The 19,038-nt window shown below is 40.3% G+C and overlaps 1 protein-coding gene across 1 annotated transcript in view; it reads left to right on the top strand.

The window, feature by feature from the left end:
• KIT (KIT proto-oncogene, receptor tyrosine kinase) overlaps nt 1–19,038 on the top strand; it is a 117,084-nt gene that overhangs the window by 62,901 nt on the left and 35,145 nt on the right. Inside the window, exons 5-7 of the mRNA XM_026683893.2 lie at nt 9–168; nt 9,823–10,012; nt 11,520–11,635. Coding sequence (XP_026539678.1) covers nt 9–168; nt 9,823–10,012; nt 11,520–11,635 — 466 coding nt within the window. The remainder of the gene's footprint in view (nt 1–8; nt 169–9,822; nt 10,013–11,519; nt 11,636–19,038) is intronic.

Raw genomic sequence — 19,038 nt, 5'->3', positions numbered from 1 at the left:
ACCGACAGAGCCTTTCCAGGAAAAGCAAGAATGTGCGTGATTATGAATATGAACAAAAATTAAGGCTGAGCATCCGTTCAGTGGGAGTTAATGATTCTGGAGCTTTCACGTGCCAAGCAACCAATGCTTTTGGAACATCTAATGTCACTGTAACCTTGAATGTCATAGGTAAATATTAATTATTGCAGACATATATACATAATGCCAGGGTTAGAGCAGAAGCTACACACTGTACATTGTTGGAATATATGTTGAAATGTATGTTTCAATATGTTTTTAACGCTAACCCTCCCACTTCCTGTTTCGCAATACAGAGATAGTTCTTCGTAAAAACAAAGTCCATGTAAAAAGAACATTTCCTTGAGTTTGTGCTTGTATGTAGTCCTAGGGTAGTAATAGTCATATTTCCATGGTGCCATAATTATAAGTGGATCAAAACTCTTGTGATAGTGCCAATTACATATACATACTCTTGGGAAATTGAGAGTAATTTGATCATATTGGCCAGGATTATGGTTTTGACTGACATTGTCACTAATCTTTGCTGGGGACTAGTGGAAGTTCACATCCCAAATTTCTAAATATAGGTGACCTTACTTACCTTCTGATAGGATCAGTGTCAAATGCCAGTATTTCATTGATAAGTTGTCCTAAGTGATTTTCAAAGGGGATATAAATTATCTTAACTAAATAAATGCGTCCATGCTAGCTAAGTATTAGCTGTGTGCTTCTACTTATGCAATCATCTGAGTTACACGTAACCAGGAGTGGGATTCAATTTTTTTAACTGGCTTGGTGGTCATGTGACTGGGTAGACATGGCTTGGTGGTCATGTTACTGGCTGTGCGTGGCCAACTCAACATCACTCACATCGAGACACGCATCTACTCGCCTGGCCTCTCGTGACTGTGGGGATGCTGCAACAGTCGTAAGTGTGAAAAATGGTCATAAGTCACTTTTTTCAATGGTCACTCCACACAAGCAAACTACCAGCAAAGAAGGGGGAAAAAAACTCCAGAGAAGTTCCTGAGACAGGAAGTCTAGTCCTGCCAAGAATGCAATAAGGGTTAATGGAGAGGCAGCTTCTGTAAGCAACACCAGAATGTTTCCTTCCTGCCTTCCTTACAGGATTAGGCCAGTAATTTCTTCTAACAACCGGTTCTCCGAACTGCTTAGAATGTTAACAACTGGTTCTAGCGAATAGGTGCGAACCTGTAGAATCCCACCCCTGCATGTAACTATGTGCATCATAATTAAGAATGGAATTGCATAGTATGCATGTATGTAAAAAGTGTCCTGTTTAAATCATCTCAAAGTCAGGCTGATTTTTCAACATTTGGAATGCAATGATTTGTGGATGGTACAGTTTCAAAGGAAGCTTGGGTTAGTAGTTTTAGTTTATATTTTGATAATGGGATCCCGGCATAATTTAAATCTTTCAGATAAAATATGTTCTGACAGATGTAATGTATGAATTGGGATTGAAGATGTAATTGGACGCAAAAGTTGCCTGTATTCTTTTGTGACAATATTTCTACAGTCAGTGAAGAAGCCATAAACATGCTTTGTTAGAGTCAAATTGCTGCCATATTGCAGAAACGGACTAGGCCCAAACTTCATTAGGGAACTACCAGAGTATTGGAAAAGAGAATAGAATGGAATAGAATTCTTTATTGGTCAAGTGTGATTGGACACACAAGGAATTTGTCTTGGTGCAGATGCTCTCAGTGGAGATAAAAGATACATTCATCAAGAGTCAAGAATCATAGGGTACAACACTTAATAATAGTCATAGGGTACAATAAGCAATCAAATAATACTAGGAAACAGTCAATATAAATCATAAGGATACAAGCGACAAAGTTATAGTCATACAGTCATAAGTGGGAGGGGATGGGTGATAAGGAGAAGATTAATAGTAATAGTAGTTCAGACTTTGCAAATAGTTGGACAGTGTTGAGGGAATTATTTGTTTAGCAGGGTGATGGAATTTGGGGAAAAACTGTCCTTGTGTCTAGTTGTTCTGGTGTGCAGTGCTCTATAGCATCGTTTTGAGGGTGGGAGTTGAAACAGTTTATGTCCGGGATGTGGCGGGGTCTGTAAATATTTTCACAGCTCTCTTTTTGACTCGTGCAGTATATAGGTCTTCGATTGAAGGCAGGTTGATAGCTGATGTAATTTCTGTCTTAAGAAAAGAAAAAGAAAATGGATCCAGAAAACTACATACCAGTCAGCCTGATATCAATATCTGGGAAGATCCTGGAAAAAGATAATCAAGCAATGGCTCTGCGAACACCTAGAAACAAGCAAAGCTACTACTAGAAGCCAACATGGGTTTGTCGAAAACAGATCATGCCAGACAAACCTTACTTACTTTGCATTCTTTGACAAAAGTGACTAAATTAGTAGACCAGTAAAATGCTGTGGACATAGTATTTATACTTGGACTTCAGTAAGGCATACATATGGATTTGTAATTGTCTGACCAACTGCATCCAATATGTAGTACTCAATGGAACTATTAACTACATGGAGGGAAGTAAGCAGTGGGGTACCCCAAGGTTCTGTTAAAGGTCCAGTACTCTTCAAAATCTTCATAAATGATTCAGGTGAAGGGATGGAAGGGGAACTCATCAAATTTGCAGATGACAGCAAGCTGGGGAGAATAGGTAGCACTTTAGAAGAAAGGATCAAGATTCAGAAGATCTTGATAGACTTGAATACTATGTGATGACTTCCCCCGGATGCTTCCCCAGATGTCAACTCAGAGGAGAATGAACATGTTCCGGGTACATCAGGAGGGGAGTTGGTCAGTAGCACTCAGCAGCCATCTGAAAGTGATTTGACTGAAGCACATCTGTAGCAGGACAGCCCTGAGGCTTCAGATGGGGAAAGTACTCCGCTGCAACTGGTCAGCGATGAGGAGGAGAAGGAACTGCCTTCTGTATCTGATCCAAGAACATATAGGGCATAGAAAAGGCAGGAACAGAGAAGGTCAGCTTAATTACTCATGAGGAGGCAGCCTTGCCTCTCTTGTACCAGAAGCTGGCTGTCACGCCCCTGGTGGAGACTGACTCTGAGGGAGAGGAGGAACAGCCGACAGGGAGTGGAAGTGTAGCTCCAGAGGTTGTGGAGGAGGCTGGGGAAGGGCAGAGGCCAGCTGAGCAGTCAGAGGAGGACCCAGGCCCATCCCCTCTCCATCCTAGGGCACAAAGGGAGGAGAGGATAAGGGAGAGACGTGGTCTACTCGGGAGGAGAGGGCCTTGACCCTCTTCATGGGCTGCAGCTGTGACAACTGAATAAAAGGACGGACATGCATACGGGCAAACGCTGGAAACAAATTGTGGAAATATCTCTAGTTGATGGCTCCTCTCTGAGTTTGGTGTCCTTCCCAGTGTGTGTTCTGTTATCTGTCGATGTCCTCCAGCCCTTATCTTGCCTGGTTTGTGTTGCTTTTTCCCTTCTTCTTGTAACTGTTTTGGCTTCCGTTAAGAATATTTGGAGCTTGGAAGCAAAGAGAAGGAATAAAAGGGGCTTCACCTGTTTTCTGTGACTGTGTTTGTTTTGTATCCCACCCTGGGTCATCACACTGGCTATTTAGCACAGCAGACAGATGGAGATGTTTCTGGGAACGTGTTCGTTTCTTTGCTGTGTGTTCTTGCCTTGAATTTTGGATAGTTTCTCTTCAACTTGCCTTGCCTTTGCCTTTGACTGTGGACTTGCCTTTGTCTTGGAACTTGCTTTTGCCTGGTGGACAGGACTTGCCTTGACTTGATGACTAGGGTTGGCTTAATTTGAGTAGCCTGTAGAACTTAGTGAGGTCGAGCTGGTGCCAGCACAGGGAACCGCAGAAGAATACCAATTCAGGCTTGGAAACCTTAATAAAGACAACTTACACCCATGGTGTGTGTATGCATGTGTGCATGTGTGCATGAGTACGACAGCACACATTAGGCCCTGTCCAACACAATGCAATTCAGTGGTGGGAAAAATAAGGTTTTACATTTAGGCAAGAAAACTCTACTGCAAAGGGTTAGAATAGGTGGTACCTGGTTCAACAGCAGTAACTGTGAGAGGGAGCAAGGAGTCCTACTGGACACCAATTAAGAATGAGCCAGCAGTATGATGCAGATGCCAAAAAAAGCCAATGCACTCCTAGGCTGTATCAACAGAGGGGTAGTATCAAGATTACGTGAAGTGTTACTTCCAAGACCATGCTTGGAATACTCCATCCAATTTTAATTAACACAATACAAAAAAGATGTTGGGATTCCAGAAATAGTACTCAATGAGTAGTCCTTAATGGGTCTAAGTCTACATGGAGGGAAGTAAGCAGTGGGGTGCCACAAGGTTCCGTCTTAGGCCCAGTACTCTTCAATATCTTCATTAACGACTTAGATGAGGGAATAGAAGGGGAACTTACCAAATTTGCAGATGATACTAAGCTGGCAGGAACAGCTAACACCCAAGAAGATAGGCTCAAGATCCAGATGGATCTTGACAGACGAGAACACTGGGCCATATCTAACAAAATGAAATTCAATGTAGAGAAAAGTAAAGTCCTACACTTAGGCAAGACAAACCAAAAGTACAGATATAGATTGGGTGAAACCAGGCTTCTTAATAGCAGTAACTGTGAGAGGGATCTTGGAATCTTAGTGGACAACCGGCTAAATAGGAGCCAGCAGTGTGCAGCAGCAGCCAAAAAAGCCAATGCAACCCTAAATTGCATTAACAGAGGGATACAATCGAGATCAAGTGAGGTACTAATACCATTCTATAAAGCCTTAGTAAGACCACACCTAGAGTACTGCATCCAGTTTTGGTCACCACACTATAAAAAAGATGTTGAGACTCCAGAAAAAGTACAGAGAAAAGCAACCATGATGATTAGGGGACTGGAGACTAAAACATACAATGAATGGTTTCAGGAACTGGGCCTGGCCAGTCTAGTAAAGAGAAGGACCAGGGGAGAAATGATAGCAGTCTTCCAATATTTGAGGGGCTGCCACAGAGAGGAATGAGTCAAGCTATTTTCTAAAGCGCCTGTAGACCAGACAAGGAATAATGGATGGAAACTGAACAAGGAGAGATTCAACCTGGAAATAAGAAGACATTTTCTGACAATGAGAAAGAACACTTAACCAATGGAACAGAAGTTGCCCTTGGAAGTTGTGGAAGCGCCATCACTTGAGACCTTCAAGAAGAGATTGGACTGCCATTTGTCAGAAATGGTGTAGGGTCTCGCGCTTGGACGGGGGGTTGGACTAGATGACCTACAAGGGCCCTCCCAGTTCTGATTATCTGTTATCTGAGTGCAGAGAAGCGCAACAAAGATGATAAGGGCTCTAGAGGGTAAACCATATGATGAATGATTACGGGAACTAGGTATGTCTAGTCTAATAAAGAGAAGGACTATAGATTACATGAAAGCGGTTTTGTGGTGCTTGAGGGGTTGTTACAGAGAAGAAGCGTTTGACCAATTATCCCAAGCCCCCGAGGGCAGGACAAGAAGTAATGAATGGAAACTTATCAAGGAGAGATCTTACCTAAAACTAAGGAGAAGTTTCCCGATAGTGAAAGCAGTTGATCAGTGGCGTGGCTTGCCTCCAGAAGCTGTGCACGCTCCATGGCTGGAGGTTTTTAAGAAGAGATTGGGCAGCCCTTTGTGTGGAATGGTACAGGGTCTCCTGTTTGAGCAGGGGTTGGACTAGAGCACCTCTGAGGTCCCTTTCCATTCTTCGATTATTATGATGGGAAAGTGAGAAGTAGGAACGACATGCCCCCATTCATTGCAGATCTTCTGAGAGGTGCTCCTGGCTGTACCTAGTTGAAGAAATGGAAGTCCGTGAAGAAGTATTCCTTCAGCTGACGTCCCTTTGAAGGCCTAATCAATACTTCTAGAACGATGGGACTTTGGGCAATAGCCAGAGAACAGATAATCAGAGTGGGAAGGGACCTTGTAGGTTATCTAGTCCAACCCCCCGCCCAAGCGGGAGACCCTACACCATTTCTGGCAGATGGGAGTCTAATCTCTTCTGGAAAGTCTCAAGTGATGAGGCTCCCACAACTTCCAAGGGCAACATTGGTTGATGGTTCTCACTGTCAGAAAGTTTCTCCTTATTTCTGGGTTGAATCTCTCCTGGATCAGTTTCCCTCCATTGTTTCTCATGTGGCCTTCAGGTGCTTTGGAAAACAGCTTGACCCCCTCCTCTCTGTGGCAGCCCCTCAAATACTAGAAGACTGTTATCATGTCTCCCCTGGTCTTTCTCTTCACTAGACTAGCCAGGCCCAGTTCCTGTAACTGTTCCTGTTCTTCATATGGTTTAGTCTCCCGTCCCCTCATCATCCTGGTTGTTCTTCTCTGCACTCTTTCTAGAGTCTCAACATCTTTTTTATAGTGTGGTGACCAAAACTGGACGCAGTACTCTAGGTGTGGCCTTACTAAGGCTTTATAGAGTGGTATTGGTTCTCTGTTAATGCATCCTTTACCATGAAGCCTTTACCTTCATGCACTGTCTCATATTATTGCTAGTCTCATGAATATGGCAGACTTGACAGATCAAAAATAAAGAATCTGATTATAATCGATAAAAGTTTACCAGCAGAATAGGGCTCTGCGTGATGGGTCTCCAATATTGTACGATGTAAGCATGAAGATTCAACGCCTACTTTCCTCTGACAAAAAGAGAACCAGTCTTGAATGGAATACTGTAAACATACAATAAAATGTTGGTATAGACACAGAGATAGCACAAGGTTTATTTACTGTTTCAGACTTTGGCTTCCAATTTATATGATGTAAAGCAATACCTGTAATTATGTTAGAAACATACTGTGTCTTCTCTGAAATTATAAGTTTCCTGTTTATTTGGTCATGGGGTTACAATCAAGAAGGTTTTCATTTCAAACTCCCCTTAAGATGAATGTGAACAATGGGTTGTGTGAAGAAATGTCTCCTGGGTGTTTGTTTATCTCTTAATGTCTATGTTATTGTGTTTCCACAACAAAAGAAGATGTGTGACATAAGAAATAGGTTTTTAAAACTGAGGTTGATTTATTTTTTTAAAAAAATATTGGAGAATTCCCAGCTTCCTGTCCAAAATAGCATTAATTCCAGTAGGCCCTCAGTCTCTCTATAAAAGTTGTCATGATTTTTTAAATGTGTTAGAAGGGAAAATATATAAAGTAACTAAAGAGAAATCTTGCTAGCAATATTTAAATTTAAATAGAATATAAAATATAGAGTAGAGTAGAATAGAATAGAAGAATAGAGTAGAGTAGAACAAAACAGAACATAATAGAACAGAATATAGAATAGAACAGAGCAGGAAAGGAAATAATAGAATAGAACAGAACAGAACAGAATAGAGCTGGAAGAGACCTTGAAGGTCTTCTAGTCCAACCCCCTGCTCAAGCAGGAAACTCTATAACATTTCAGACAAGTGACTGTCTCTTCTTAAAAACCTCCAGTGATGAAGTACCCACAACTTCTGAAAGCCAGCTGTTCCACTGGTTAATTGTTCTCACCGTTAGGAGGTTTTAAACACTTCTGAATACTTAAATACTATATTAGGTTGTGCAAAGAATTAGATTTGAAAGGCAAAACGGGATTAGGAGCAGGCAGCATATCGCATTGTAGACCCAATAATAAATGCCTGAAACCAGCTTTTTCCTTTTCCTGGGCTCATGTGGGTTCCCTTCTGCAATGGACATGTGACTCCAGGAGAAGATAGGTTTGATCTAAGTATTCTCAACAGATGCTACATGTGCACTTAATCACATTTTGCCCTTCAAACCCAGACCTTGGCATACCCCTAGTAGTGCTTTTGTCCAGGTTCAACCTTGTCTTTAAAGCATATGAAATACAGCCTCGTCTGGTAATTGAGCAGAGAGAAACCTGCAAAAGCTGCTCCCTCAATAATACTGGATTATGCCCAAAGAGTCCATTTTAGTGTGAAAGGTTTGATTTCCAGAGCTCACTAAAAAGCTGGGCCCCATTGTGTGTTGCAATTGTATCTAACAAAATGAAACTCAATGTAGAGAAAAGTAAAGTCTTACACAGGCAAGAAAAACCAAAAGTTCACATATAGACTGGGTGAAACCAGGCTCAATAGCAGGAACTGTGAGGGGGATCTTGGAATCTTAGTGGATAACCAGCTAAATAGGAGCCAGCAGTGTGCAGCAGCAGCCAAAAAAGCTAATGCAATCCTAAATTGTATTAACAGAGGGATACAATCAAGATCAAGGGAGATACTAATGCCACTCCATAAAGCCTTAGTAAGACCACACCTAAGAGTATTGCATCCAGTTTTGGTCACCATAATATAAAAAAGATGTTGAGACTCTAGAAAGAGTACAGAGAAGAGCAACCAGGATGATTAGGGGACTGAAGACTAAAACATATGATGAACAGTTGCAGGAACTGGGCATGGCTAGTCTAGTGAAGAGAAGGACCAGGGGAGACATGATAGCAGCCTTCCAGTATCTGAGGGGCTGCCACAGAGAGAAGGAATGGGTCAAGTTATTTTCTGAAGCGCCTGTAGGCCAGACAAGGAATAATGGAAACTGAACAAGGAGAGATTCAACCTGGAAATAAGGATAAACTTTCTGACAGTGAGAATAATCAACCCACGGAATAGAAGTTGCCCTCGGAAGTTGTGACAGCTTCATCACTTGAGACTTTCAAGAAGAGATTGGACTGCCATTTGTCAGAAATGGTGTAGGGTCTCCCGCTTCAGTGGGGGTTGGACTAGATGACCTATAAGGTCCCTTCCAACTCTGATTATCTGTTATCTGCTACACCCTCTGCTAGAAGCCATCAAAAATGCTTATTACACTCTGCTGTTTATTAACATGCTTTCCTGAAAAGCCACCCTAGAGTGCTAGATTGCTGTGACACATAATACTTTTTAAATATTAAAATTACCATAAATGCTAAACTGATTAGGAGCATATTCATGTAGTGTAATTAGCAGGAGTATTCTGAACATGTCTTTATCTGTAATTGGCAAAAAGAAAGTTTTTTTTCACACCCCTACTTTCTCTGTTGCTTAAATGCTATTATTTTACATAGGAATAAATAAAACTTAGATGTCATATTGTAGAATTTCCCGATGATAATATTTGCCATTATCAGTGGTAAATAATGACAGGCACATTTCCAGAAATATGAAGAGATGCATCATTGTTAAAAAAAAAATCTTCCAATATAAGACTGGCAACTAAAACAAGGACATACTTACTGATCCAATTGTTATGATTTTCTTGTGAAGATTAATCAAGAGTCATTTGTTTCGAAATATCTGCTGTAGACATGTATTATTTTAGAAACAGTGGTGGACTTTCTGCTGTTCTGGAGCTAGTATGACTGATTGTTCTTGGATATTAATACAAAGGTATCTTTATAATTGATAACTAGTTTTTGCTGGTTTTTGTTTTATGTTTATTGTGGTTTTTTTTGCCCCACCAACTTCGTTGGGAGCTCATCTAGGCAAATAGTAGGCTGTATTTAATGAGATTAAAAAAATAAAGACATACACATTGATTAGAATTTATGTGTATTGATTTGATTTATGTGTATGGAAGTCAGAAGTGACCCTATAGGTATAGATGGTACATAAATATATGGTCTATGTACAAAGCATTATTTTGTTCCCTTCATTCAGTAAAATGTCATTAGCACTCATTAGCTATTAAGGCTTGCTTTTCTACAAGTTGCAATTTAGTTGGGCTTCTGTATTCATTGACCTTGGTTTTAGCATTTTATGAATGTCAATATACAAAGATTCTAAAGAGAGGTTTAAAATTTTTTTCCATCAGGTAAAGGATATATCAGTTTATCAACTTCAACAAATACAACACTCTATGTCAACGATGGGGAAAGTCTGGGCTTGGTAGTAATGTATGAAGCGTATCCGAAACCAGAAGAAGAAATGTGGCTATACATGAATGAAACACTGCAGAATTCATCTGATCATTATGTGAGAGTTACAAATATAGACAAAAACAGGTAAGGTATGGGACCAAAGTATCAATGTATGGAGGTGGAGGGCAAATACCACAGAACTGTTCCGTTAATTTTCTGTACGGATATGCTATACAGGTAATCGCAACTGGCTGGCTAACCGTACTCAATGAGTAGTCCTTAATGGGTCTAAGTCTACATGGAGGGAAGTAAGCAGTGGGGTGCCACAAGGTTCCGTCTTAGGCCCAGTACTCTTCAATATCTTCATTAATGACTTAGATGAGGGAATAGAAGGGGAACTTAACCTAATTTACAGATGATACTAAGCTGGCAGGAACAGCTAACACCCAAGAAGATCAGCTGAAGATCCAGATGGATCTTGACAGACGAGAACACTGGGACCTATCTAACAAAATGAAATTCAATGTAGAGAAAAGTAAAGTCCTACACTTAGGCAAGAAAAACCAAAAGTACACATATAGACTGGGTGAAACCAGGCTCAATAGCAGTAACTGTGAAAGGGATCTTGGAGTCTTAGTCAGTGGACAACCATCTAAATAGGAGCCAGCAGTGTGCAGCAGCCGCCAAAAAAGCCAATGCAATCCTAAGTTGCATTAACAGAGGGATACAATCGAGATCAAGTGAGGTACTAATACCACTCTATAAAGCCTTAGTAAGACCACACCTAAGAGTACTGCATCTAGTTTTGATCACCACATTATAAAAAAGATGTTGAGACTCTAGAAAAAGTACAGAGAAGAGCAACTGGAATGATTAGGGGACTGGAGACTAAAACATACGATGAATGGTTGCAGGAACTGGGCCTGGGTAGTCTAGTGAGGAGAAGGACCAGGGGAGACATGATAGCGGTCTTCCAATATTTGAGGGGCTGCCACAGAGAGGAGGAAGGGGTCAATCTATTTTCTAAAGCGCCTGTAGGCCAGACAAGGAATAATGGATGGAAACTAAACAAGGAGAGATTCAACCTGGAAATAACGAGATACTTTCTGACAGTGAGAACAATCAAGCAATGGAACAGAAGTTGCCTTCGGAAGTTGTGACAGCTTCATCACTTGAGACCTTCAAGAAGAGATTGGACTGCCATTTGTCAGAAATGGTGTAGGGTCTCCCGCTTGGGCGGGGGGTTGGACTAGATGACCTATAAGGTCCCTTCCAACTCTGATTATCTGTTATCTGTTACACCCTCTTTTTTTTGTTTAGTTTGAGTCCAAAATATAAAAAAAATTTATTTTATTTTTTTTTTTTTTTTTTTTTTATTTTTTTTTATTTAATTGGTGAAGTGTGAAAAATGGTCATAAGTCACTATTTTCAGTGCTACAGAAGCTGGGCAGAGAAGCTGTGAAGAGATCTTCCTGCTTTTCTTGGAATCTAATGATTGGCAATGTTCCCTTCCCTAAGTGAACCTCTGACTGTATCTGATTGTATAAACCTATAAGGTGTCTGTTTAATTTTAGTAGTACATTATAAAAAAGCATCCAGACAGTCTGCCATGAAGTGAGTAATGAAGGTTGCTGTTTTATTCCTCCTGTAGCTACTCCAGTGAGCTTCATCTTACCCGGCTAAAGGAAATGGAAGGAGGTCTTTATACATTTTTTGTCTCCAACTCAGACGCCAACTCCTCTATAACATTTAATGTCTATGTAAATAGTAAGTAACAACTACCTGTGACATTTCCTTGCCACAAAGCCCTTACATTTAACTAAAGCAAATTCACGTGGAGAGTCTATGGATTTAATGGCTGAAATGAAGGGCATATTCTATAAAGTAAGATTTTAGGGTGGCTCAGTGGTCAGAATGCAGTACTGCAGGCTAATTCTGCCAGCTGCCAGCATTTTGGCAGTTCGATTCTCATTGACTCAACATTGACTCAGCCTTCCGTACTTCCGAGGTCGGTAAAACGGGGACCCAGATTATTGGAAGCTATATGCTGACTCTGTAAACTGCTAAGAGAAGGCTGTAAAGCACTGTGAAGCAGTATATAAATCTAAATGTTATTGCTATTGAAGCCAGATTTGGAGATAGCTCCTCGTATCTGAATAGCAATAGCACTTAGACTTTATGTATCACTTCACAGTGCTTGATAGCTCTCTCTAAGCAGTTTACAGAGTCAGCCTATTGCCCCCAACAATCTGGGTCCTCGTTTTACCGACCGCGGGAGGATGGAAAGCTAAGTCTCCTTGAGCTGATGAGAACTGAACTGCTGGCAGTCAGCAGAATTAACCTGCATTATTGCATTCTAACCACTGAGCCAACATGGCTCCTTTGAGTGCAGGTGCCTTCAACATCATTCAAATGGATGGGACCCCCAGTTCCTTTCCTACAGTCCCTGAAATACCCCAATATTGTGCCGCTGAAATGTTACAGCAAGTAGGTGATTTATATATATATATATATATATATATATATATATATATATATATATATATATATATATATATAAATTTTATTAGTGAAACAAAATCAAGTAGGTGATTCTTGATGGTACAACCTTTTGTCCCTGGTCACTAATTATGAATACTAAAATAGCTGCCCACTTTTAATGCTATGTATTATTTCTCTCCATTTGATTGGTTTCTCTCCACTTTTGTCATTATTAGTCTTGTTTACGTTGTGACAATCTCGTGTTTCAACAAGGTGACCTGCAGTTAAATTGTTATTTCAAATATAACACACACACACCCCAAAAATCAGGAGTAAATAACAAAGTACATACATACCTTGGTTCGCAAATACTAAAGTTACTGTTAAATCTGCACTTGCTAAATTGAATTAAATAGTTGTTCAAATTTGATGTATAAAAAACATTTTTTCTATATAAGCTGTGTTGCACTGTAAGGTATACTGTATGTCCCACTTTGAAAAACAAGAGGGTGAGAGGCTAAGTCAATAAGCTGTTACTACTAGTACTACTTCCTAGGGCAGTGATGGCTAACCTTTTCCTCGTTGCATGACAAAAGTGGGTACATGCCTGCACCCATAATGCAATGCACATGTGACCCACACACACACTGCGCACCTCTGCGCATGCCTGTGCTACTTCCCTCGCTGGATGCGTGGGGCAGGAGCTAGAGTTGAGTGACAGGAGCTTGTCCCATCCCGTGGTATTACGAGTACTCGAACCACCTTCCAGCATTTAGACCATTTCTGTTCAGCAGCGTCCTTAAGCTGTTGCCCCACTGTGTTTCCTTCCAGAACTAGGTTATTCTGTTTATTCTGATTTAGGCTTGGCTAGGATAGACTTACTGATGTGTATAATGAGAGTCTGGAATGAGCGGTGTTTCAAATGGGAATGCTTCTAACCTGCTATTTCCTAGAACTTGTGGTTTCCCTGTTGACATCTTCATCTGTACTGTAGTCAAAGAAATGTGATACAACCTGATCCAGACAGTGTAAACAGAAGCTCTCAAACCCTCATCCTGGGAGCTACTTTGTAAGGGTGGGCTTGACACACTCCATTGTCTTTAATTATCTCTATTATGTAGAGAAAAAAAGAAATGCAAATGGCTATATATTGCACACTGCTTCAACTACAACAAAGTAATTGTTGAAGGTTTCATTAAGCTCTTTTGCATACTCTTATCAATAATTTGTCATTAAATGCTTTAAATTTTCTAATTTCATTAGTTTTATTAAAGGCTGCTGAGACAGATTCCAAGCATGGTTAAATGGAGGTTTAAAATAATTGCTTTAGCATTTCTCTGTCTTAGGAGTTGCAAGTTTAGTGTCACTGAGTTGATTTGCATTTAGTTTATTATCTAACTCTTCCTTTTTCTTGCTAATTAGTAGAACAAATAAGTATGGAGGCATTTTACCATCATTGCTTACCGGAGGGAATTTATTCCCATATTCATAAGCTACGAATAGAGAGAGCTAACTATATATATTGCACTACTTTGACCATGGAAAGAGTCATTCCACTCCAACAAGAACCACCACAACAACTCCAGTCTGGGTTTAAGAAAAAAAGGCTCTAACCTTCCCCAGCAGCCTTTGATTATGGAAATCCACTCTCTACTTAACTATTTTCAAAGTTGGCCATTAATGGTTGATAAAAAGGCTAATGGTTCTGACATGACTTCAGTTTGGGGGTATTGATCCAGAGGTACGAGCTGATGGTTGAAGGTGGCATTAAACAAAATTTCCATCCACCTCAACCTGAAATGTTTAGGCAGCTTGAACCATTGCATATGGAGTCAATATCTTTTCCAGCATATCATGGCTTGGCCAGTTACAGAAACATCCAGCAAGCTGTCTTGTCTTTGATGTTGCAATCTAAGAATGGTTGATTGTGTAAATATTATTGGCCAATAACAGTGCTAGCAGTTTACAAAATTGACTTTTAAATTTGTTCTGTGTCTGAGGCAGAGTTTACAAAGTCAGTTCCAAGCAAATATGTTGGATGTGCCATTTCTTTTAGACTTATTTTTCAATGACTGGAACTGCAGTGAGATAATAATGAGGTGTAGGAATGAGACCGCTGATCTGGCTCAGGATTTAATAGCAAATCATGTATATTTACTTTTGAAAAAGTTTTGATCCAACATTTAAGAGGTAGGCAAAACTAAGTAGGGTTTCAGCTTGCCCTGAATTTAAGCAAAAATGCTTGCAATATTTGCATTGTCAGAGGCCAGAATTATTAAGCTGGTATGTAAAAATATGATATGTTGTCCCTTGTCAGTTATTGTGCATGTTGTTAATGACCAGTTGGTCAGTTTAGGTAATAACAAAGAGTGTTTATCTATGAAACAGGCCTGGAGGCCAGAATAGAACTTGCTTGAAATACTTAAAATGCAGGAAAAGATTGAACAGAATATCCCAAATCTGTTTTTCCAAAAGGTAACTGGGCTTTCTTGGGGTTATTTTCCCCTTGAAAAGGTTTAGCTTCTTGGATTTTTCCCAGGGGGTGGGGTGGGGAATCAAGAAAGTTAGTTGCCTTTTGGAAAAGCACCTTTTGGGACAACCATGACCTGGATGATTGAGAATCTCCACAAACATTGATCATCCCATCATGACAGCAATAGAATCAGTTATGGCGGGCAGCATATTTTTGCAATGATTGTGGTCATGTTCACATCAAATAATTTTAGAGAATTTTGGCTTATCAACAAGCATGCAACCCATCACTCCTTTAGCATCTTATACATTATAACAGCTTCAGTGGCGCAGTGGTGAGAGTGCTGTACTGCAGGCCACTTCTGCTGACTATCGGCTGCCTGCAATTTGGCAGTTCAAATCCCACCAGGCTCAAAGGTTGACTCAGCCTTCCATCCTTCCGAGGTGGGTAAAATAAGGATCCAGATCGTTGGAGGCAAGATGTTCCCTCTGTAAAACCGCTTAGAGAGGGCTGTAAAGCACTATAAAGCAGTTTATTAGTCTAAGTGCTATTGCTATTATAGAATTCTGTTTTATAGAATAGGATTCTTTACTAGCCGAGTGTGATTGGACACACAAGGAATTTGTCTTGGTGCAAATACTCTCAGTGTACATCAAAGATACATTCATCAAGAGTCAAGAATCATAAGGTACAACATTTAATAATAGTCATAGGCTACAATAAGCAATCAAATCATACTAGGAAACAGTCAATATAAATCATTAGGATACAAGTGACAAAGTTATAATCATACAGTCACAAGTGGGAGGGGATGGGTGATAAGATTAATAGTAACAATAGTGCAGACTTATAATGCCATGATGAGCATGATCTATATAATCTTACTCTCAAAGTAGGAAAAAGTCTACAAAGATTCTCAGTCATCCAGGCCATGGTTGTCCCAAAGGTGCTTTTTCAGGAGGCAACAGGACTTCCTTGTTTTTTCTTTGAAGACGCTTCTCATCCAAGAAGCAAAACTTCTTCAAAGAAAAAACAACAAAGCCCAGTTGCTTCCTTAAAAAAGCACCTTTAGCATCTCAAAGTAGCATCAACACATTCATTAAGTGTTGTACCTGATGATTCTTGACTCTTGACGAATGTATCCTTTCTTTTATGTACCCTGAGAGCATTTGCACCAAGACAAATTCCTTGTGTGTCTCACCATACTTGGCCAATAAAAAAAATCTATTCTATTCTATTCTGTTCTGTTCTGTTCTATTCCGCTGCAAGAGTCACTTGACTGTCAAGAGTACAACTCTGGAATTATGGAGTTGGGGTGAGACTTGTTTTCGACTGTGATTGTTTGAGAGTGAAATAAAAAGATGTCAAACTTGCCCAGGGCAGTTTTACCTGAAGCTTCCTTATCCAGGATCTGTGTGACCTTTTCACTCAGTGAAGTCATGTTGCAAATCAGTCCTGGCGATTGGTTTGCAAAAGGTTGGATTGTAGGGTTGGATGCTTTGACAGAAATAAAGATACGGAAAGACAGAAATATTTTCCTCCCAGTTCCTACTAGATAAGCAGTCATGTCTGGTAAAGGAACAGAGAAGAGACACAGGATCTAGTTGCTTTGCTTCAGAAAACTCAAATATTAATTATCCAAGTACAATATTTGGATGTTTTCTGCTTAGAAATTTTGTCTAGTTAATGAGAGAAAACCTTCCACTACAACAGGGGTCCCTAAAAATTTTTCCCATCATGCCACACCCTTCAGTCTAAACTTAATGTACATCCCTTAAAAATCCACACACCAAAATGAACACAAATGAACAATGTAAACAAATCAATACAACTTTATTTTTTTAAATAAAGATATGTACAACTTCCAGTGGTTCTCAACTTACAACCACAACTGAGCCCAACATTTGGGTTGCTAAGTGAGAAATTTGTTAAGTGTGTTTCGCCCCATTTTAAGACCTTTCTTGCCACATTATCACTGCGGTTGTGAAGTTAATAACATGGTTAAGTGAATCTGGTTTCCCCATTGAGTTTGCTTGTCAGAAGGTTGCAAAATGGGATCCCATGACCCTGGCACATGGGATCATGCAACTGTCATAAATGTGAGTCAGTTGTCAAGTATACAATGTAAATCACTTGACCACAGGGATGCTGCAACTTCATAAGTGTGAAAAATGGTCATCAGTCACTTTTTCAATGCCATTGTAACTTTGAATGAACTTGTGATGACCCGGAGTGTAACACAAACATAACAAAATCCAAAACATAAATAAATGTTCTTTAATGCCTCCAACTTGGCCCCACTGTTCAATAATTCTCAGTTGGAGACAAAACGTATTCAAAAATAGTCTTCAAAAGAAAGCACTACAGTCTGAACTTAATGAGCAGATAGAGGTGAAATAAAAAACTAAAACAAACTACAATGAAGGAATTTCCACAATGGACCAGGGTAAGTAATTGCCAACTTCAAGACGATAACAAGGCACAGTCTGTTGGAAGGACGCCAACCAAGATAACATCAGCCCAAAATAACACACATTTTGCTTCTGGCAATGCTGTGTTGTAATCATCTCTCTTATATACTATTCTCCCCAGCTGCAACCAATGAGGGGGATCATAGCCGCTTCCTCTCTCATAAGCCAAGTTGTTTCCTTCTCCATTCCTCTCTGCATATCCTAGGATGCAGAGGGCATGGACCTGGTTCTTCCTCTGACTGCCCAGCCGGCCTCTGCCCTTCCCCAGCCTCCTCCCCAACCTCCGGAGCCACACCTCTACTCCCTGTCGGCTGTTCCTCGTCTTCCTCAAAGTCCGACTCTAACAAGGGCATGACATGAACTGTTGTAAGAACCTGTAAAAGGTTCTTTATAACTCCCCTGGACACCACTCTATACCTCCTCAAGGCAGTTACCCCTCACAGTTTGAGAAACCTTTCACTAGAGACTGTGGCCATATTATGTCTTAGGTTCCTGACAAGGCCAGCATTCTTGGCTTATTGCCCTGGGACAGCCGCAAGAAGTTGAAGCCTATTTTTCAGGCAAATAGCAGAACATTCATCTGAACTTCTGTGCAGGAATTACAGTTAAAAGCTTGTTTTTCTGTACCTGAGGAGATTTGGCAGAGAATATCAAGGCATAGCCGTAGATCCTTATAAATTATATTGGCCCTGCTCCCTGTTACAGCTGTCCAACTGCTCCATGAAATAAATCCTCACAGGATGTTATGGAAAAGTGTGTCAAAAGCCTTTCTTGCCATACCTGTTTCTTTTGAACACTGTTTCAAGACAGGTGATGTAAATGTCGGCAAATTCTATTTATTGCCTCTGTCTTCCCAGAGGCTTAGATAATAATCTTTTAAATGCAACAGTGTTGGGATTTCTTAAACCATAATACAGGAAAGTGTCATGTCTTGGGGCAGAAATAAAATATATTGCAAACATTAATAAATCCGGTTATATGTTTTAGCTATGTAACGGCATAATAAGTCATCAGTCTTCCTATCATTTAAAGGGAAACATCTTTTAAATAAAACAGCACGATGAATGATGGTCCTGGAATCTTTTAAGTAACCTTACACTAAAGTGTAAGCAGAGCTAGCAGGCTTAGATATCAACGTGATCCCAGATCCCTTTCGTGGGAGAACAAATAGCCAGCACAGTGGCTATTTGGGGAGCTTTGGGGGGCCCCAAAGCTCACCTGAACTTTGATCTGCACAGAAATCAACAGGTTGGTAGCTGAGGTTGCCCGAGTATTTGCCAGCTGCAACGGCATTACATTAAGTTCAGACATGGAAAGTTAACTTACTATTATTGTAAGGTCTCAAAAATTTTGAAATCGCCAAGTCTGTTTTAAGTTTTTGGGAGCCTTGAAAATTTTAATATTTTCGTGCAAGGTGTACTGCAGCCATTGAGTTTAGTAAACATCCAAGAAGTTGGATTTGGGGAAGGGGCCGTGAGAATGTTGCTATTCTATCTTAGAAAGATGGTTGTCTTTCGGCCACTCTAAAATGGGGGAAATAAAATCAGCCTGTTTTAGAGTTGGACTATATGTTTCATAAACACCTTGTGTTCACGATGCCCAGCATCTTCTGTGTTGGAAAGTAGTATCAAGAAGGGATGTTTTTTTTCGCAAGAAAAAGGCAATAAGGGAGCACTTCATTCGTCTGTCCATCCTGCAAATTCCCTTTTGCAAACCATATTTCCCTTAGTCGGGGTGCTAAGCGC

Source organism: Notechis scutatus, chromosome 4, assembly GCF_049901735.1.
Source record: "Notechis scutatus isolate UNSWTSFEM ecotype Mainland chromosome 4, rNotScu1.2, whole genome shotgun sequence".
In the NCBI taxonomy this organism is placed as follows: Eukaryota; Metazoa; Chordata; class Lepidosauria; order Squamata; family Elapidae; genus Notechis; species Notechis scutatus.
This window is presented reverse-complemented; position numbering and strand designations above follow the sequence as displayed.